General features: G+C 40.7%; 1 protein-coding gene across 3 annotated transcripts in view; it reads left to right on the plus strand.

Moving 5' to 3' along the window:
• Positions 1-21,870, plus strand: part of MYO5A (myosin VA) — a 98,674-nt gene that overhangs the window by 64,684 nt on the left and 12,120 nt on the right. Inside the window, exons 20-31 of one of the 3 annotated variants that reach the window (XM_064388427.1) lie at positions 504-660; positions 4,186-4,425; positions 5,589-5,837; positions 6,912-7,005; positions 7,663-7,811; positions 8,455-8,568; positions 10,722-10,865; positions 11,603-11,656; positions 12,277-12,504; positions 15,726-15,826; positions 18,306-18,504; positions 20,076-20,150. In XM_064388427.1, coding sequence (XP_064244497.1) covers positions 504-660; positions 4,186-4,425; positions 5,589-5,837; positions 6,912-7,005; positions 7,663-7,811; positions 8,455-8,568; positions 10,722-10,865; positions 11,603-11,656; positions 12,277-12,504; positions 15,726-15,826; positions 18,306-18,504; positions 20,076-20,150 — 1,804 coding nt within the window. Of the gene's footprint in view, positions 1-503; positions 661-4,185; positions 4,426-5,588; positions 5,838-6,911; positions 7,006-7,662; positions 7,812-8,454; positions 8,569-10,718; positions 10,866-11,602; positions 11,657-12,276; positions 12,505-15,725; positions 15,827-18,305; positions 18,505-20,075; positions 20,151-21,870 lie in introns of all 3 variants that reach the window. The other 2 variants (XM_064388425.1, XM_064388426.1) reach the window with 2 other exon arrangements.

The following is a 21,870-nucleotide window of genomic DNA, read 5'->3' on the forward strand; positions in this document are numbered from 1 at the left end:
TTGGATTGACTTCTGAGGGATGGCCATGGGGCCAGAGAGAAGGGCAGGAATTCAGGTGGTATTGTTCAAAGACGAGGTGGTGATGAAGGCTGTAATAACCAACCTTCAGAAAGAGGCACATGTCAAGATGCTTTGTAATTGTCTTACTGCAATAGCCAAGAACAAGCAAACATTTTCTACTAGTGGAGGTTAGGAGAGTACCTGTGGAAGATGACATAGTGGAAACAGCTTTAAAGTTGGAGAAGAGGTGATGAGAAACTAAGCTGAGTTTACTTTGTCAATTGTATAGTGCAATTATTAGGTGAAGTGAAAACATCTCCCTGTGAAGCTTTGCAAGGTTTCTGTTAATTTGTCATTCTGTTCTACTGCCACACAGCAGAATAGCAAGTAAATATACTGTGTCACTGACAACACTAAGAAGAAACTAAAAATACAGGCTATTAAAAAAGCCCCAAGCATTCAATCACATAATTACAGGTTACTGTTTGTGATCTTTTCCATAGCTATGCCAAGTTCCTGAGGAGAACACGAGCTGCCATCACCATTCAGAAGTTCCAGCGCATGTACGTGGTCCGCAAGAGATACCAGAGCATGAGAGATGCTACCATTGCTCTCCAGGCTCTCCTGAGAGGTTACATGGTCAGAAACAGGTACCAAATGGTAAGAAATCACAATGTACTTTTTCACTCTACCTTTATTTCCACACACTTTCAGGACAAAGCTTCTCTGCGGTGTCATCTTGGGAATCTGAAATGTTTTGTGTGCTTGCTGTTAGGTGTGATGCACAGCCAAAATAGCAGAGCATGGATTAGGGGACAGCACCTGGAAATTAGAAATATCTAATACTGTCATCAACTTGTTGTTGTAGACATATTCTCATTGTCTTCTAATACAGGTGTACTTAGACTTTCAGTGCAGCCAGTGGAGAATCCAGCAGAGATTTACAGCATTTCTGACTTTTTCACTTGTTATATAGAATGTTGAGGCACTTAAAATAAATACTGAAAATGGCCTTGCTTTAATCTGCCTCAGTTAGTCCAAATCAGTATACATGTGATGCACTCACTACTGGTCCTTTCCCATCTCTAGTTTCAGTGAGTCTGAATTAGTTTATGGAATTATGTCAGCAAAGAAATTCCCACAGAAATTGGATGTTGAAAGTTATCCATGGGTGGAGTGGTTTTGTTTTTATTTTTTAATGTATGTTGGTTTTGGTGTGGGGGTAAATTGATATAACCCCATCCTAGTGATATTGATAATATTTTCCTGAATATGCTTGATAATAAATTATTCAATTGAGTAATTAGAATTTGGTTTTCAGTAGTTACAGGGCTGAAATTATATTCAGACTGCAAAGTGGTAACATGTTTCATAGCACTTTTATATACAAGAACTGTTTTAACCAGGCTCAAAAGTCAGCTTGTATTTCACTGAAAAAGTAGCTGAGGGATTTGTTTTCCCAAGCCTGTATATGTTAAGGACATGCAGCCAAAAGCCATCTGATGCTTATGTACCATATTTTACTCTTTTGTATTTAGAGTTTTTATATTTTTCATTAGTATTAAAATTGCTAAGAGTCACATGTGTAGTATTCTAACATAAACTAGCCACAAAGCTGAAAAAAACAAAACCTTGGTAAGAATTTCTTAGTAGTAAGACCCTTGTGGTTGACTTGGCTGTTCTTTTATATGGTTATGCACTTACCTTTATATTGGAATTCTTAGCATTCTTGTTATTACAAACTATATTTGTGATATTATACAAGATGTGTTTTTAACAGTCTGGCAGATGTGACAAAGGGACACCTGGGTCACAGCAGCAGATGGCCTAAAATCTTCAGGAAGATGGGAGTTGTTTCTCTCTGCCTTGTTAGTCACATGAGTAATACACAGCCCATCTGTCTTGCAGCACAGTTTAATAAACCTGTTATATTCCCTCCTAATAGAGATGGCAGGTTTCTGGAGGAGTCCCTGGGAGGGGTGGTCAGACCAGCCTGTCAGGAGGATCCCCCTCGAGCTGTGAATTGTTCTCTGCAGTAAAACATGGCAGTCTGACAAGTGCCCCTGCGGCGTGCTGTGTTTGTCTTGTCCTGCCAAGGTGGGATTTTACCCAGGCTGAGGTACAGGGTGGCCAGAGAGGGAGGCACAGGCTCTGTGTGCCGTGGGAAGGCAAACAGGGCTGTTTGGAGGTGGTGGTGATTGCAGGTGAGTGAAACTGAAAGGGTGCCCTGTGACAGGACAGCTGGGCTGAGCCTGGCTGCAGTAATGTGTGGTACACGTGTTGCTCCTTGGGATTGTGAAAGGGACCTGTTGTTGTTGTAGGAAGAGAGGGCATGTCCTGAGTCACGTGGGCAGTACAAGGAATTTAATATGGTTGAATCATCTGTTTCACACATCCTGGGGAAAGCTCCTGCCTGAGACATTGCAATGTGCTTCTCAGCTGGACAAGGAGTCTAGTTCCTCCTTAGCTTTGACATAAGCTTTCCTGGGATACAGCTGGTAGATGAGGTAACTTTCCTGATCCTCTCACTGTACTTTGGAGCGGCTTGATTCCTCACTGGATTGCATGGATGTGAGAACTCCCTGGCAGATGAGGACCATCCCCACGCCATGGAGGTATTTTACAGGGCTTGTTGTTTTCAGTCTTGAGGTGAAAATTGTTGAAAGCTAGTTGTATTCCAGTGTTCAGGCACCTGCTGGGAACCTGAAGGAGTGTTCCAGAAAATGTGTAAGGAGGAGGCAGGAATGCCAACTGCATGGCATGCAGTCAGGAGGACTTTGGCTTTTGACCTTGTTGTGCTTTTCAGAGAGCTGCTTCCTTACCTTGGTGTGCTGAGTGACTGAGTGCTGGGATTTCCAGTCTCATTTTTAATTCAGAAATAAATGCTAAGGGAGAAAGTTCATATGTATTACAGTCTTGCCACTTTGCCAGTGAATTATAAATTCATTGATCTGGAACTATAATGCTTCTGACACATTTCAGTTCATTTGCTAAGCAGTCTAAAAGAAAATAAAATTACTGTTACCTGACTAGTTTGTCTTTTCAGCTCTGTGGTAAATCAGTGTAAGAATGTGAACTGTCTATGATATTTAAACTACCAATTCTGAGCATTAACATGCAATCCTAGATAATTTTGTTCTTTAGAATAAACTATTTTATTTGCAGAAGCTTTATTAAGTGAACTCTAAAGCTCTCAGAGTACTGGAAGCCTTGTGGATTTGGGCAGGCTCTCCATGCATATCTCATGTAATCTGCTTGAATTCAGAGGTTCCAGACCTGGGGGATCTGTGATTGAATTAGTGGGTGAAGGATCCAAAAACAAGTAGACTCTTCTTAGCTGAACTTTCTGGCTAACACACATGACTGGTTTATGTTATAGATTTTTTTTTAAATAATCTGTTTGTTTTTTTTTTACACCTCAAACCTATGGCTGATATTTCTGCCATAAAATAAATTCAAATAATTTTCTTATTAGAATAAATTTCTTATTAGAATAGATGAAAATTTTTCCATGCTAACAAGCCTAAGATATGTCAAAAAAGGCAACAAAAAAACCCCAAAACAAAATAACACAAACAAACCAAAAGCTTCTGACTTCTTAACAGCTGCTATAATTTCCTCTGGGAAATGCAGTACTGACTGCATTGCATGTCAAATGTGGTAATTTTAAACTTTGTATTGATGAACTCTATGCAGCATATGTCCATGATTCTAAAGTGTTTCAAGATAAAGATGCAGTTTAAAAAAAAAAGATTGTATTTGTAGTCTTGCCAACAGGTACTATGTACTTTTGCAATTAGCTGGGCTCTGACCTCAACACAAAGGAATGCCTGATGCTTCCATGTGCCTCCAGTTCTTTTTGTCATGTTTTTCTCTCTGGTTCCTTTTCATTTTACCCCCAGTTGCTGTCCTTGTTCCACTCTTCTTTCCCTCTTCTTTTATTTCTAATTTAAATTTATTCCATTTCGTGCTGCTCTTCCCCAGAAGTTTCTCTTTGCAGGCGAAGGTGTCCATCCTTACAGGATTCCATGTATCTGCCCAGGTGTAGTTTGGATCTCTAACCCACGTGTTTTCCATGTGTTTTCCCCACTGCCATTGCTCCATCCTTACAGGATTCTGTGTACCTGCCCAGGTGCAGTTTGGATCTCTAACCCACGTGTTTTCCATGTGTTTCCCCCACTGCAGATGCTGCGGGAGCACAAGTCCGTGGTCATCCAGAAGCACGTGAGGGGCTGGCTGGCGCGGCGGCGCTACCGCCGCACGCTGCGGGCCATCGTCTACCTGCAGTGCTGCTACCGCCGCATGATGGCCAAGAGGGAGCTCAAGAAGCTGAAGATAGAGGCCCGCTCCGTGGAGCGCTACAAGAAGCTCCACATTGGCCTGGAGAACAAGATCATGCAGCTGCAGAGGAAAATCGATGAGCAGGTAAAAGCTTGTCACTTTAGGACGCGAAATAGGAAGGTGCGTAAGGTTGTGTTCGAGGGTGCCAGATGAGAATCTTCACTCCATGTTTCAGAAGGCTGATTTTTTATATTATGATATTATATTGTATTAAAATGCTATATTAAAACTATTCTAAACAGAGAGAAAGGATCCATCAGAAAGCTGGAAAGGAGCAGAAAGGAATGATAACAAAATCTTGTGACTGCTCACAGCCTTGACACAGGTGGCTGTCATTGGTCATTAAAAACAACTTCACATGCTGGGTAAACGGTTCTCCAAATCACATTCCAATGCAGCAAAACATGGAGAAGCTGAAGCTTCCCAGCTTCTCAGGAGAAAAGATCCTAGCAAAAGCTTTTTTATAAAATATGCCTGTGACAGGTGTGGACACTGGATTTTCCAAGGCAAAAAAGAGGGCCGTTTAATTTCTGACACTAACATCTATAGATTTCTAAAAGTGACAGTGGATTGGAGGGTGAAAGTGCCTCCTCTCCAATGACACTGGAGAAACTAACAGTTTATCAGATTTTTCCTCCTCCAGAAAAGAATGCAAAGCAATTAATTATTTACATAAATTTTGTGAGAAAGTTCATTACAAAAATGTAAACATCAGGAGGCTTAGAAGAGCTCAAAAATACAGGACAACACTGGGGAAAGGTGTCAAAGTCTTGGTTACTTTTCTCAGCACTGTGGGGAGTCACAGAATGCACTGAATTTTCATTGTAAGGGCTCAGTTCTCTTTTCTGATGAAGAACAGTGATAGGAGAGAAGGGGAGGCCACAGCAGAAGTGGAGCAGTCAAACATCCACTTGTTCCTCTCAGCAGAACTGAGAAAAACACCCACTCGCTTCACGCCAGTACTGCGTTTGAAGCACGTCACTTGCTCTGTTTTTGGGGAAGGTGGGGTGATCCTGTCTGATGTATGTGGGCTCTCCATCTGATTTTAGTTTAGGATGTGCAGGCTTAGAGACTGGACTGTTCTGTCACCTCGTTAAGCAATTCTGCAAAACCAGACCAAAAGCTTTTTGAGATGGGGAAGCTGCTCCTGTGCTCCCATGTCTGGGTGTATTCTGTAGGGAAGGAAAAGGCTCCCTTGAACCAGAACTTCTCAAACAGCTGCTCTGTCTGTGTTGTGTTTTGCACAGAACAAAGAGTACAAATCCCTGCTGGAGAAGATGAACAACCTGGAGGTCACGTACAGTACGGAGACGGAGAAGCTGCGGAGCGACGTGGAGAGGCTTCGGATGAGTGAGGAGGAGGCCAAGAACGCCACCAACCGTGTGCTCAGCCTCCAGGAGGAGATTGCCAAGCTCCGCAAGGAGCTGCACCAGACGCAGTCGGAGAAGAAGAGCATCGAGGAGCGGGCAGACAAATACAAACATGAAACGGAGCAGGCACGTATGGGGTCTCAGATGCATGAGAGGATTTACAGGGGCCTCCTGTCCACTCAGGTTTTGCCCAGGCTTAATTGTTTCACTTGTGTGGCTGGTATTTGTACTGTGTTTTTGTGGCTGTACCATCCCAAATAGGCTTGGTATCTAAATGGCTACACCTGTGGTAGAGAAATATGCTAAACCCATATATTGTATGTAAATATATGTAGCCAATCTATTCAGATTTTGATATCAAAAGCATTTGCAAAGCCAAATCCTTGAACTTTCTGACTTAGTCAGAGGTAGTGAATTCATTCATTTTAACTACCTGGAGAGAGTAATCACATAGATAGCAGAAATCTGTCCCACATTCAGTATTCAAAGGTGCTGCTATATCCTGCCTAATGTAGACAGCCAGCCTATTCAACACATCTGCACATTCTAGTTCAACAGGTTTCAGCTAACCCCTTTTCTTTGCTAACCACAAACATATCAAACAGGTTGATTTCTGTCAGGAGTACTTGCTGATAATGGTGGAAGTTTGAGTATTGATAGAGCCAATCCATCATTATGTGATGCTGCAAGTGACAAGTTTCAATATCAGATAAGCATAAGGGAAGATATTAATAGATAAAGCAAAGTGAATGCATGGTAACCATAATCACAGACAAATGAGTACCTGGCAAACCTGAACACAGGTTAAGTGACACAGCTTTAAGGCAGAGGCAACATGTTAAATGTTGGTCTTACCCAATGCAATGGAATTTACTGTAGAACTACCAAATGTGTTACTATTTTATGAATATTTGTTTTCATGAGCCGTTTACATCTTTGGGACTTCACTGAAAAATACATGGCATTGTGGAGTGCTTAGGGCAATTTTAGTGTCTGATGAGAAACATACAGAGGAGTCTGCAGTGGTACATATTTAAGAAAAGTAATTTGGAAATGAAGCTATAACTTACTTTGCCAGTTCCACTTTGTGAAGAAAAGTTTAAGTATTTCAACTTTTGTTATAACAAGATGCCATTGTTGTTAGAGCTACTGCTGAAAGATGAACTGCATTCTGAGTAAAATATTTTATTGTCTCTGTAGCTGGTATCAGAGCTGAAAGAGCAGAACTCATTACTGAAAACAGAAAAGGAGGAGCTGAACCGTCGCATCCATGACCAGGCGAGGGAGATAACAGGTTGGCTCTGTTCTCTTCATTCAGGTTCTCTACTTTGTGTTACCTGGCCAAGCAACACTCCACTGCATAGATTGGGCTAATTTGCCTTAGTTTACATTCCTTTTTGTGCATTCATTTTTTTAAGAACTTGCAAACATCAGAATTATTTACCATTTGAATTTCCACAAAATCCTAAGAGTTCGGGGCCTTTTTTAGGGGGGCTGACTGTTCCAAAGCACTTCAGTTTTTAAAAGGCAGCTCTGATATTTAATACAGTTTATCCACGACAAGTTTTCTGGCTGCTGTGACTGTGTAGGCAGCAGCCAGGAAAGCTTAACTCTAGATGTGAGGGCTGTGTTGAAGGGAGCTGTGATGAGGATGGTCAGAATGCTTGAGGTGTAAAGCATTTTGCTTTTACATAGCACAGCAGTGGGCTAGTGCTCCTTCTTCCTCCCTCCTGGAATCACCTCTAGAAGGTATTAGCAGAATAAATAACTTGTCTGAGTGAGCCCTTCTGTGGTTGCCACAATAATGCTCTGGCCCAGAGAAGCACAAACACCAGTGTCAAACAGCAGGCTGTTCCTCTGGTGCAGACAGGCCTGTACCTCCTGCACGGGTGCACTGCATGGTGGGTAGGGCTGGAATTCTCACACTTGGGATCCCTGCTGTCTGTGGCAGAGTCGATGGAGAAGAAGCTGGTGGAGGAGACGAAGCAGCTGGAGCTGGACCTGAATGATGAACGGTTGCGGTACCAGAACCTGCTGAATGAGTTCAGCCGCCTGGAGGAGCGCTACGATGACCTCAAGGATGAAATGAACCTTATGGTGGTAAGTGGCTCTACAGCTGAGAAACCAAAATCTGTTTGCACCTGTTCAGGTAGAGTCTAGTGGGATAAGTTGGTAAGTGCTGTCAGCTGTATGTGTTGGTGCCTGTACTTGAAAGGTAAAAAAAAAAAGTCACAGCTGTGAAGAAGGCTAAATTTCTGCTGTGACTTTCCTGGTGGTATTACTTGTGCTGTCCACCCTTATTTTGCCCTCAAGTTATTCACATCTGCTGGGGTTGTTTGCACCATCTTCATCCAGTGATAAATTTTAAGTAGTCCTAGGAATGTTCTGTGTGGCAGGAATATAAAGTATTCCTCAATAGAATGTGTAGGAAGTTAAAAAGTTGCTGTCTGTGCTTCCTGTAATCTGAGTGTTTCTTTCCCACAAAGTGCTGCATCCTTGCTTGGTTCTGCTTTTTGCAGCAGTCCTCGGTGATGTAAGATCTGACCTGTCTCCATGGAGTTGAGTGCTAACTGTATCTCATAGGCTTTTAGGTCTCTGGAGAGACCAGAGTCAAAAATATTTTCTTAATAATTTTGATAACCGTGACATAATACCATATATTATAAGCTAAACTAAAGGTTGTGAAGAGAGAGTCACAGGGAAAAACATATACTGGTACTGATTTGTTCCACTTGCACTTCAGAGCATCCCCAAGCCTGGGCACAAAAGAACGGACTCAACTCACAGCAGCAATGAATCTGAATATACTTTCAGCTCTGAGATCACAGAAGCAGAAGACTTACCACTAAGGATGGAGGTAATGTTAAAAATCCCCCACAACTTTTCACTGATACATGGTTGAACTCATTCCTTTTTCTTTTTTTTTTTAATAAGTGCTTCTGAACACCATATCATCATATTGAGATATGTAAAGCTTTAATCCAACTTTCTCCACTTCCTTTTAGAGAACAGTTATTCCTTGTTTAGTTATGATCCCATGTAAAAAGACTGTCAAAGTGTGGTTTGAATTTTTCTTGTATTACAGTAAGCACAGAGTAGATACTTGGTGATCCAGCTGATTTACATCTCTGAATCATTTGGTTGTCAGTGTTGGTAAGCACAATCACTTATTCAGGCCAAAATGGGAATTCAGAGAATCAGTGAGACTTCCTGAGGAGCCTGCCTACTGTATAGTCAATGATTTAAAATGGCAAGCTGCATCCTTAGTAGCTACATGGAATGAGTTTCCCATTAGGCGTGAGAAACTCATGTTGGATCAGGTTTTCTCTATTTCACAGAGAGGAATGAAACTCCCAGAATGGGTGTTTCCTTTGCATGTGCAGCAATACAAATCCCAGAGTGTTTGGAAAAATGATGAGGAAGATGTTAAAAAATGTTCAGAAAGATGACTTGATTCAGCTAATGAATAATAACCATAAATTATTTGTGGTGCAACTCCAAGCCATTGCTAATAGTTTCCAAGATAACTCCTCCTTTCAGCCCATCCCATCACAGTGGGACTGCAAAGACAGAGCCCTCAAGGTGGAGGTCTGGCTGTGCTTGGCACTTTCCTGAGTTAAAGTTTTCTCTGTGCATCTCCTTAACTGTGAGCCAGGCACAGCACACCCTGTGTGCCCTCTGCCTGGGTTAGGGATCTGCAGAGCAGCTTTTGGCAGGCTGTCAGTGCTGCTTTGGAAAGCCTCCACAGAGAATTATTTTCTCCTCTGGATGCAAATATCCTGACACACTGGGGCTGGCACAGCCTCTCTCTGCACTCTGTCATCATTTGCCTTCCCACTTACATTTCTCACCTTGCATAATGGTTTCAGGATGATGCTCCTACATTCACAGGAAATCAGGAGAAGGACAGTGCATGGGATGTCACATGTGAGCCAAATGCCAGCTTTTCCTTTGGCTGATAGACTTGCTGAATTGCTGTTCCAGAGCCAGCTTTGGGTTTTAGACTATAAATGAAGAAATTAACTCATGCAAGAGTGTGAACGAATGCAGCACTGTTTTTGTTTAACCCCTCAACATTGTCCAGTTCTGACTCTAAACTAAAAATATAGATTAATTGTACAAAACCACTTTAAAAAATTGGGCCCACCTCAAGGCAAACAAGTAAGTCAGAAAACTCAAAAGTCTCTTTCTTTTTGCCTGAGCTGTTGGTGTGGTTTATGACTCTTCCCCTCAACAGTAAAAGGAGATGAAGTGGAAATGGCTGTGCTTGCTTGTCTGCTGCAGTCATTAATATTAATTTTCTAGTTGTTTTTATAGGCTTTAAGATTTTATGGTACAGTTCATAGTAAATACTTTGATCTTCTCAGTACATAAAGTACAAAAAGGCTGATGGACAATTTCTAATGCACCTTCAGATTGCAAACACTGGTCCTTGCCCAGAAAATAGTGAAGAAGCTGGTGAATTAGGCTCAGAAACAGGCTGTATAATTAGCACAATAAAAGGAAAAAGGCAGAAAATATATTCTCTGTTACCAATTTTTTGTGTTGCATCCCACTAAATTAACCTTCAAATTGCCAGAGAGGTTTCTCTTTAGCTAAAGAACTTACTAAAGAAATCATCGAAAACTAAATCAACAAACAAAAAAGCCCTTATTTACAGTTGTTTCCAGGTGAGTCTAACCACAAACTTTTTCTTTTTTCTACTTTCCCCCCTTCAAACAAGTAAGACTATAAGGTATGCTTAGTTATAGACCTTCTGTCTGCTAGGTAGTGCCTAGTGCTTTCTTTTGCTAGGCTTTAGGCTTAGAAACATTTTCTACTAGTAAATCCTTTTTTAAAATAGTATTTGATAGCTCATGAAATATTTTAGATAGTCAATGCTCAGAATCAAGTAACATTTCTGTGTTCCTCTCCTTCCCCAGTCTATTTCCCATCTTTACTCACTGCTGTGCTTCCTTGTGGTGTGGAAGGGGAATACCTCTTGACTTCCCTCTGTTGTTTCTGCAGCAGGAGCCTAGTGAGAAAAAAGCAGCGCTGGACATGTCTCTGTTCCTCAAGCTGCAGAAACGGGTTTCAGAACTGGAGCAAGAGAAGCAGTCCCTGCAGGATGAGCTGGACAGGAAGGAAGAGCAGGCTCTCCGTGCTAAAGCCAAGGTGGACTCCTTGCAGCTGATGAAATGCTGACACCAGAGTGTCCCTTCTTGTGAAACAGTAGCTCTGTGAATGCTGACTGGCTTTCACTAAATCTTCATCTTCCTCTAGCACTTGCTTTGTTTAATGATGAGTTTCATACTGGTGCTTAGTTCTAGGGACTGGTCATTTAGTTTTTCAGGGTCCTGGAGATCCTCTGATGGAAGACAACAGGAACAAAATGTGCTTGGGACTTTGCTTAAAAAGAAAGAAAATGCTGAAAGGCTGTTTTTATTAAGGAGTAGCCGTAAGGAAATCTACTTAAATGATGGGGAGAATGGGTTCATTTTAGGCAGAAGAAGTGTTTCAACCAGGATGCCTAGCCAGAGCACTGGGCTTAGACACCTTAGCTGACTGTAATGTAAATTCTCCTAATTTGGTCTCCTTAAGTTCTTAAAAAATTATGGATAAAAAAGTATTGGCAATTGTTTCTTATTACATTTTTACCAGTGAATTTCTTTAGCATGCTGGGGTTCATCCTGCTGTGTTGCATTGCCAGTGACAGTATGTGATTTTATTAATATTAACCAATTCTGTGTCAAAAAGTCAGAAGTAAAGGAGACAGTGATAATATTCTAACTACAGAAGTTAGCTGTACCAGAAAGAGTGTTTTACAGTTTTAAAAGAAAATAATTTCTCTATTGTTTTCCTACCTCAGTGAAGGATTTTTAGTTTTCACACTTGTTTGTATTCTTTCATAGGAGGAAGAAAGGCCTCCCATAAGAGGTGCAGAGTTGGAGTATGAGTCACTCAAGGTAATTCTAAAACAGAGGTTTTTGGGGTTTTCTAGTAGTACTCTTGCCACCAATTAGATGTACTGGCATAAAAAATTACATCAGCCCTCCTGTTTCCAAATAGTAGCTGGGGAAACTAGAACAAATATTCCCCAGCAGTCATTTCATTGAAGGACTGCTCTTTTTGAGGTATAGAATGTGTGGCTGGGGATGCAAAACAAAAAGATCCCCTAAGCCAGGGGGAGTTCTCTATTAAAATACTTAGTACAGCTTGCAAGTTAATTTGAGCAAAAAATACAGTGATAAATGTAGATCTCTTTTTCAAAATCATTATTTAAATTACTGCATATCTTAGACCACTAAAACTAAAAATATTTCCTAATAGTGATGCAGAATTTTCTTAGCCTGCTGACCTTTTTTTTTTTTGTTTGTTTGTTTGCCATCAAATCTGTCTGATTCATGTGAGTGTGCTCTGGTTTTGCATTTCAGGCAAAAGGTTAGTCTTGTTAGTGAACTCCTCCCAGCCACATTGACCATAGTCAAGAGGTCAGGGATACAGGGGAGATTGATGGATTTCTTGCAGCTACACATCATTTTTACCATGGGTGCTGGGTGACAGAACTGTCCCTGTTTTCTTGCAGCGTCAAGAGCTTGAATCTGAGAACAAAAAACTGAAGAATGAGTTGAATGAGCTGCAGAAGGCCCTGACAGAGACACGAGCTCCAGAGGTGACTGCTCCTGGTGCCCCAGCATACAGAGTCCTCCTGGACCAGCTGACCTCAGTCAGCGAAGAGCTCGAAGTACGCAAGGAGGAAGTTCTCATCCTGAGGTCTCAGCTTGTGAGCCAGAAAGAGGCAATTCAGCCCAAGGTAAATCACACTCAGCAGGGGCACTGGGTAGGAGAGTTACCCTACGTCATTAACATGCTTTATTTGTTAACAGCCTGCTTGAAATTGTGGAAGAAAGTAGTCTAGGTTTGGAAACTGTTCTAAGTGTAATCCACAGGTCCATTGTTAGTACACAAATCACAGCAGTCTGAATTAGGAGTTTGTATTAATCAGCCAGTCTGGGGTTTCTCTGCCAGCACTCATGTGAAGATGTACAGGCTGTACAAAAGGTCTGATCCCCCCAGACCCCGCTAACACTGCACAAATAATTCTCACTGGGAGCTGTGTCATTTCTCTAGTGCCTTTGGACTGCAAAATTGAAAGGAATTCTCAGGAATTCCTTTCAGTTAATAGTACAGTTTCTTCTACATCTGTATGATTGCTAGTCAGTAACATTTTGTAAAGATAACCTCTGAGGATTTCTAAATTCTGTATTATTGCTTGATAGGTGCTATGTGCTTTTGTAGAAAGAAGAGCAGGTTACAACCACTGAAATGCACATCACATAAAAAGCTCTGATGACATAGTTAGGGAAGTAATAGCTTTGCAAATAAGAATCATTCAACCTGAAAAGGTATCATGTAAATCAAGGAACTAGTAATTTCCACTGAACTGAGCTATCCTGTCTTTCATAACTGCAGCAAGGAATGAACAGATATGTCATCTTTGCTGCTGCAAAGTTATGTCTTTATTTGTCCTAAGTAAACTGGGAATCTGTGGTGCATGAAGATGTGTAAGTCTTGTTTTGAATGATTGACTGTAAAGAAAACAGAACACATTTTTCTGTAGTATTTAGAACATTGTAAAGAAATACTTAGTGAATCTTTCAATAACTTTCTCAGCAATGGTGGGATGCAAGTGTTGATTTTACAGTGGCTGAGTATGAGGGAAATAGGAAGGTGACCTGTGGGATGGCCAGCAGCCAGTTTGCAGATAGCTTCTGCTTTTCAGGTTGGGCAGCTGCAGCAAAGACAGATTTTTTAATGTTTTGTTTCTCTTCTTTCTTGCCTACCAATTTGATTGCCAGGAGGATAAGGTACACATTTTCTTCTACAGTTACAAACCAGAGTTTCTAAATGCTAAAATAACCCTCAACAATATTGAGCTGTCATTAACCTGCCTCTTAAGTAGCCTACATTTACATCATGCATTTTATCTTGCTATTATTGAATAACTTTTCCCTTGATTCTGTGACCTCTGCATCCCCATTTTCATGCTTTGCACAGGAGACAAGTTAATTCAAAACAAGCAGATTTAACAGTTTTGAACTGTTGGTTTATGGCAACCTGAATAGGAAAGGAGGGATTTAGGAATTGGTCTAGTCAGCTCCATCATGTTTCTTGCTGAGTATGTTTGAGGGGTAAGGACAGTGATCCAGGGAGCATTGTGATCTGGGAACCAGCCCTCTGTTAACTTGCAAAACCCCTATGTTTCACAACAAATTAAGTGTCTGTGGTATGAAGAAGTACCTTACTTTAGAGTGTTTGCTGTCCTCAGCAAGCAAGAAACATTGTGGGCTCACATTGTCATCTCTAGATATGGATGGGAATTGCTGAATGTTTGATTAGGAAATTTACTTGTATACGTGTAAGGGTATAAAAAACTGATCTGACTCTAAATTATAGATGTTCAGACTGCTGAAGCTTGATAGATTGGCAGGTGAGATACAGCAGTGTTACTCTGTAGTAAAATAATAGTAGAAAAACCTCAAAGTTCTCATAAAGATGTTTGGAATAATTCTTTGAGGAGCTTACATATTTTATTGTTTTTCATATTGGATAACACAAATCATACTAGACATAGAGAACTAGGCTCCATCATTTGTCCTCAAAGCTGTTATTGTAAATACTTTTCAAAATTGTGCTCATGAAAACAGCATCTGCTTGTTTTGAAAGTCAAAATGTTAGAATTCCATTTCTTGTGTTCATTAAAGTCCTGTGGTACTCCATGGCAATGACTCAGATCAGACTGGCCAAGGTAACTATAAACAGCTTAAGTATTTCAAGTTTTACTGAAGAAAAAGCAAAAGTGCCATAATAAACATCCAAAACTGAAACAAAATGGTACTATGATGCTATCTAAAGTAGAAAATTTCAAGCCCTTGTCAATTCTTTTCTGCTTTGACAGAGTATTTAAAATACATGAGTGAGAAATAGTTCTTATTTTTGAGCTTTGAAAAACTCCATGTAATGCTATGTTTAAGAAATGTTAAATAGAATTAAGCTGGCAAAACTATGCTGCTTCAGTTTTAGTATTAGCAGCTGTTCCTGATAATTTGAATAAAATGCAAATTCAACATTCTGTGAAATTTATTTTGTTCATTTTATGTGATGAACAAATGGAAAGAGATTAACATAAGTACTCACTTACTGTAGGAACCCAGGACATTCCTCTGGCTGCCCTGGCTGACTCGAGCCCCTGGCAGGGGGCTCAGAGACCTTGGCACACAGTCAAAAACACCTGTGGCTTTGATTTTAGGCCATGGAACAAACTACCAGCTTTATGTGAAGATTTACAAGCCACGAGAGTTTAAGTAGAATGATAGCTAATTTGTCACAGGGTGAAATATTAGAATTTTGGGGGTTTAGAATGGGGATTTAGGAGGCAAGATGGAGGAATCTGGGCGTGGTCTGTCCTTCTTCTCCTTCTTCTTTGCCTCCATCTTCTGCTGTGATGGTGGCACTTTTGGATTGGTTTAGACTAGAGACAGACTGTCTAACATAGGTGATAGGTATTGGAAAATTATTGTAAATAAAGTACGCGTAGTTTTTAGTATAAAAAGATAACACCGCCCCAAGGGCGGTCAGTCTGCCGCAGACCGACCTGCCAGACAGACCTCCACATGTTGGAGAAAGAATATATTAGATAAGAGAAAATAAACAACCTTGAGAACCAGAGCCGAGGAATTCCAGCTCCTCCTTCGACCATCGGGCTGGGAAAAAGGGACTTTCTGACATCTCAGGGTCATCTCGACCTCAGAGACTCCAAGAACTTACTAGACAGACCAATAGTTGACAATTTTGTAGGCATTAATTTTAAAAGGTAAACCAAATGGACCCAGAAATTATGGACCAACCTCTTGCTCAGATACCCACACTTATTTAATGTGGCTACTCAAGTATTAGTGTTGCACATGAAGAAAACATGGATTCAAGGAGCAGTTATGTTGTTAAATTTACTGGAAATTATCATTCTTTTTCCAGCATACAATGACAGATGCCACAATCCTCTTGGAGGATGTACAGAAGATGAAAGACAAAGGAGAAATAGCCCAGGCATATATTGGACTGAAGGAAACAAACAGGTATGGGTTCTTTATTTTGTGATCACTTGGGGTCTGCTGTGACGCACTGTGTATATTGTGTTGAGTCAGTTCCATCCATGTGTGTCTAGAGAACACTCATAGCTGGGGTTTTAATTTGATTTCATTAGTAAAATTGTTGTGTGCAGTATTGAAAGGATTTGGAAATAATGGGGAAATGTAAAATCCAGCTTTCTGGATTTCCATCTTCTTAGCCTCTAATTGCTGCGTGGCCCAGTCTGGGTGCCATCCTCCAGGCTGGTTTGTCACCCTCTGAACCTCAGTGGTCACAATAGTCTGTGGCAATGTGTTTATTGTAACAGCACAGAATGCTGTAACCAGCTGGGCTGTCACTGAGAGCTGAATTTCATCATGCAGAAGAAAAACACATAAACAAGAAAAGTAATTAGCTAATTTTAGAGCTTTTTGTTTCTCTTTTATGGTAACTGTAATATAGTGTGTAATGTCCTTGCCATGTCACCTCATCACCATCACATATATCTCTTGTATTTTTTTAAACACCTTTCTTGAAAGGCAATCTCCCCAGGACTATCATATGCTGAATGAGGACGGAGAACTTTGGCTGGCTTATGAAGGGTTAAAACAAGCCAACAGGTTACCAGACTTCTCAGAATGTTTTGTTTTTTTTCCTGCATTTGCATCTTCTTTTCTAGCTAACTGTGCCCCTTGCTATGGGTTTGCTTTAGCTACAGTACTTCTATTGCTTTAACAGTTAGAAAAAAATTCAACACAAATAATTAGAAATTAAGGAGTTTCCTCAAACCTAGTCCTCAAAGCTTCCTACTTGTCAGGTTTTATCATTTAAAAAGTTTAAGATGGCACAACAGCCAATACGTAATTCATAAGAATTCTTGCACAAAAGTAGACTGTAAAATACCAGAAGCTCCACAGCTGGAAAGTATTTGTAGCCATGTACTAAAGTGTGCCTTTACTCCAGGTTTCAAAATTGATGTTCCTTACAGTTTTTCAGCCTAAAGAAGTACAATCATTTTAGTAATTATTAAACTATTGTTTAAGTAGCATCAGTGTACTCTTAAACTTCAAACTGAAATGGGTCTTACTCTCCTTGCGTCTCAAGGTCAGTAAATCAAACATTCTTCTCCCATGTCTCTTCATGCCAAATTCAAAATGTAAGTCACAAAATAACCACAAAAGAGAAGTAATCTTTAGTTCCTCAGGGTGCTGTTGAAGCCCCAGTGGGACCACTGTGGTCTGTGCAAGGACTGTGCTGGTCATGGGGTGCTCTGGCTCTGTGTGCTCGTCGGTGTCCCTGACTTCCAAAACGCTTCCTAGTCCTGCCCTGACACCTAATTCCCTGCACCAGCCCTCTGGGGTGCCCCAGTGAATGCATTTGGTAGCAGTGACTACAGAAAGTGGTATTTTGCAATGACTGCTATAACTAAAGTCTTTCCTTTTCTGGTGCTAACACATTCTACCCCTAACATTTTTGTGTAACCCTGTGAAGATCTAACCTAGAGCAAGTGTTCTGCAGCAGACAGGATGGGAGTTGGTTTGCTCTCTTGCCTCTTTTCCTGGCACTGTAAAGACAAGAAGTTTTATATTAAATGGCAGAGCATTGCAGGTGAATGACTGTTTGCCCTTGTGTGCTTCATCAGTCTGGTTACTAATAAGTGTTCCTGCCTTATGCATATTTAAACCCTGAAATATTGTCTAATTGAACACTGGTAGTCACTAGTGTTGTCATTTCCTGTGTATGTACAAAATTATGAGTCAGAGCCCTTGGACAGTGCCTTGCAAGCAGGAGTGGATCCCCCAGCACTGCCTGGCAGGAGGCTGGTACGTGTTATCCCCACTTCACAATGAGAAAAACTTGAGATGTGATGTGCCCAAGGGGAAGGAACAAGTTAGTGGTGAGGGTAAAGCTCCTGGATTTCAGTCCTGAGTCTGATTCTGTTGTTGACCTTTTATGCATTAAGGACAACCCTCTGAAAAATGTTGGGTTTAATGCAAAAATAAAGATTATCCACATGCATTTGGTTGCATGAATTAAATGATTTTGAATTAAATGGTTTCTGACTGAAAAAGTTAACTCTAAAAATATTTTCCAGTGTTAATGTTGCAATGTGCTAACTTACATGACCATAGTGTCATCTTCATCTGGGAATATTTGATTTGTTTAGAGGTAAAACCTCTTTAAAGCCCCTTCAGTCAATCTGAGAAGACTTAACTTCACATTTATTGCCACAGTGGCACCCTGTACAGTCAAAGGAAATGCAGGGCAGTGTCACAATTAGCTTCTCTCTCTTCACTTTTTGATCATGCCAGCTTAATTTAATTAGAAGGCATACTAAAGGGTTTAAAGAGTACTCTGCCTTTTTCATTTTCCTTTGCAAGCCATGGCTAATTGTTCCTGAGCAGCAGCTAAAGCTTTACACTCCCTCTGAGAACCGGGGATGTAACTTTGAGCGTGCTCACACAAACTGTTGCTCACCCTCCTCAGGCTGCTGGAGTCTCAGCTTCAGTCGCAGAAGAAGAGCCACGAGAACGAGCTGGAGTCGCTGCGAGGTGAGATCCAGAGTCTGAAGGAGGAAAACAACCGGCAGCAGCAGCTGCTGGCCCAGAACCTGCAGCTGCCTCCCGAGGCGCGCATCGAAGCCAGCCTGCAGCACGAGATCACCCGGCTCACTAATGAGAACTTGGTAAGAGAAGGGAGGCTGCAGGAGCAGGCACGGGCACTCACACACCTGCCACACCTCCAGGTTCTTATCATTTTTCAGATGGCAGCTTCCTGCAAAAAAATTGCACAGGGGTGGTGGTTTTCTGGAGGGTAAGCTAATGGGAGAGAGAGGCTTGTGATTGCTCCTGAAGTAATCATGTTTCAGGAGATTGGTTTGAAGTTTGGGGCATGGAGGAAGCTTATGGATCCCAGCTTCCAGCTGGTGAGTTTAGTCCTGGCTAAATAGAATGTTGATATCCAGGGAAGTCATAAAACTAATAATGCCAAGGAGGGGCATTATTCATATTCCCCTGAAATATGTTAGTTTGTTTATTTCATTGAAAAACTCTGATGTAATTCTTTAATTATTTGATGTAATTTATCTTTTCATTTCTCTCTTCCCTGCCTGAAGCTACACAGATAATGCACCATTTTACAAGCTCCAGCTATTCAGTATGTTTTGAAAAAATAAATAGTTCCATAAAAAGAAACTTGGTTAGAAGTCACTTAGCTAGTAGCTGGTATTCCATGTGTGTACTGCACAACATTTTTGTGTGAAGGAAGGATTGGGCAAAACTCCCTACCTTCTTCTACAAAGGAGTATGTTCATCCTTGTGAGCTACTTCATTTCTGGGGAAATCTTCCAGAGAGACCTGAGTTGGCATATATTTGGCTTGTTATTGGTAAAGGGAAGCCAAGCTACTTCAGCCAGACAAATCCTGGCTGTGAGTGTCATTGCTTCCTCCAAACAAGCCAAGGTGTAGTGTTTCCTGTTAATGTACATGACAGAAGTTATCACTGTTGGGTTCTTGTCTTAATACCAAAGAGTTTGAGCAAAGTATCAGATAATTCAGCTGATACATGTTAGAGAACTGGCTAAAAGTGTAAGTTTGCCCCAGCAGCTGCAGTCTCTCACAAAAGTAGATGGCAAATATTTCTGTCTCAGCAGCTCCCTCCTGCTGCTTAGTCATATGTTACAATTTTTAGCCATTTTTCCCCCAGAGACCTACTCATCACATTGTGTTCCCAAGACAACAAACAGTCATGTAATTATATCCCAGAGGAGTTCTCTTTGTTTTCAAATACACCGAATGTAATTTTACTTGTTAAATATAGACTCGTTCCTCAGTATTTCATGTCAGATGTTTGAGTATTGCAAGTCCACTCCAAGCCAAGGGTATGTTTCAGTTCCACTCTTAGCCCTGGAGTGGAAACAATTTGCAGTTTTCCAGATGCCATGTCAGAATTGTAGTGTTCACTGCAATCCCATCTTGATTAGCATAAGAAAATGTGCTGTCCCTGTTCTCACAAAGGTTGTATTCCGTGCTTTCACAGTCCTGGTACAGCCCATTTTTAAAAGATCTGACTGTTCTGCAACTCACCTACATCAGCTTCTCTCTGAGAGCTGCTGGCATGAACACAACTAAGGCCTAGACTACCTAAAAGCAGAAGATTCTTGATCTTGTTGTATTCTGATTTAATCTGTAGAGTGCTCACTGAAGTTTCAGTGGCTTGGAGGGAGGGAGAAAACCAATCCTGTCCCTATTTTTGCAGTTTTATGAGGAGTTGTATGCAGATGATCCCAAGAAGTATCAGTTGTACCGGATTTCCCTTTACAAGAGGATGATTGTATGTAGCTCACGTGAACCCTGTTTTCTGTTGTCTCGGGTCGCTGTTTCTGAAGCACTAATTGAAAAGCAGGCTGTCTCCTTTTCTCCCTTTCAGAGGAAATCCCCCTGCAGAGAGCTTCACGATGCCAATTACTTCCTTCACTGCTTGTTTTGTTAGTCTTAGTGTCCTTTGTGTAATCTGTGTTTCTTTTTGATGCACAGTTTTGTTACTAATACGAGCCTTGCGCTGTGAGCAAAGCAGTTTCTTTTTGAATACTACTTAATACTGCCCTAGAAAAGAGGTACATGATGCAAAAGATGTTCAATTTTCAAAACTACTCTTTATTTTGAAACTTTGATACAGTTAGATTCAGTTCAGAAAATTAGAGGACTGATCATACAGATCCTTACCAAAGTGAATAATGCCAGCAATCCAGTCATAGCCTGGATTTATTCTTATTTTAATATTTTTTAGAAATGCAAAATATAAAGAATGACATTGGTGATAATATTTTCACAGTAATAAAGACAGCACCATATGTGAGCTTGAAAGAATATAATTTATGAGTTTCCAGATTTTAATGAGATATGAAATCTGTTAAATCTGTTTAGAGGAACGATAGAAAAAACTTTATTCATCCTCACATAGAGGTTGTTCTGAAATCATATCCCATCCCTGATACATTCGAAACAGTCTGTCGAACTTACATGTATCTTTTTGTTAGTTTCAGGAGAACTTGATTTATCTGACAGCAAGTATGTAGTGTTATTAATAGGATTTCTGTTGTGAAATTGAACAGTGCTTTAGATGTGAAGCATGGCCTTCATTCTGTTGTCAACAGGCCTAATATCTTACTGCTCAAGTACATTGTATCAGCTTGTAAACTCTTTTACTGTGTGATTAAGGTTTATGCCCATGCTGCACTAAAATTTTTCAGTACTTCAGAAGAGATGTAGTTTCCCAGATTATGCTTTTGAGGCAGGGAGTTCACAATCCCTTATGTTCCTACCAGTGCCTAGAATAATCCTTGTGCTTAGGAGATTTTTCTTCTAAGCTGCTTTCCAACACTTAACCTGGAATGCTTTCAGGTTGATGAGCTTTGGGGTTTTGCTTTCTTTAGGATGACTTTCCCTTTTTTAAAGAAACAATTATTTTATGAATGTACTGCATCAGATATGTCACAGAACTATTCAAAGATAGATTTCTGGGGAGTGTTCCCTTGAAGGACAAATACAGTTTATTAAAAGAATAGGACTTTTAGGTGCTAGATGTTATTCAGGTACAGAATAAAAACATGTAGGAAACCGGTTTCAGTGCAAGGAAATGTGATGACAGCAAGAAATGGTGTTTGGATGTTTGATTTGGTAAATTTGAGTGCAAGTTAAGGTCTTTCTCTGTCATCCTCTGATAAAATGGATAGGTCTGAATAAGGAGTCAGTTATAAAGACAGGAATAAATGATGCAGAAATATGGAATAGCTGTTTAATAATAAAGAAAATAATTTGCGTGAGGCATTTGGAAGAGCAGGGAGGAACCATTAGGGAGATGTGTTTGCAGCAAAATATCTCCTGCTGTATGAACTGACCTCATTCTGAGCGTCTGCAGAATCTGCCTGCCTATGAGCTTTGCCTTGAGTGTTGCATATAACTTAATAATATTTGCAATATTTGGCTTGTGTTATAGGCAGTGTACCAGCTTGCAACCCTTGGCCAGAGGATGGCACTTCTGTTCAGCTTTC

The sequence above is a fragment of the Passer domesticus genome, chromosome 14, assembly GCF_036417665.1.
Source record: "Passer domesticus isolate bPasDom1 chromosome 14, bPasDom1.hap1, whole genome shotgun sequence".
Taxonomy (NCBI): Eukaryota; Metazoa; Chordata; class Aves; order Passeriformes; family Passeridae; genus Passer; species Passer domesticus.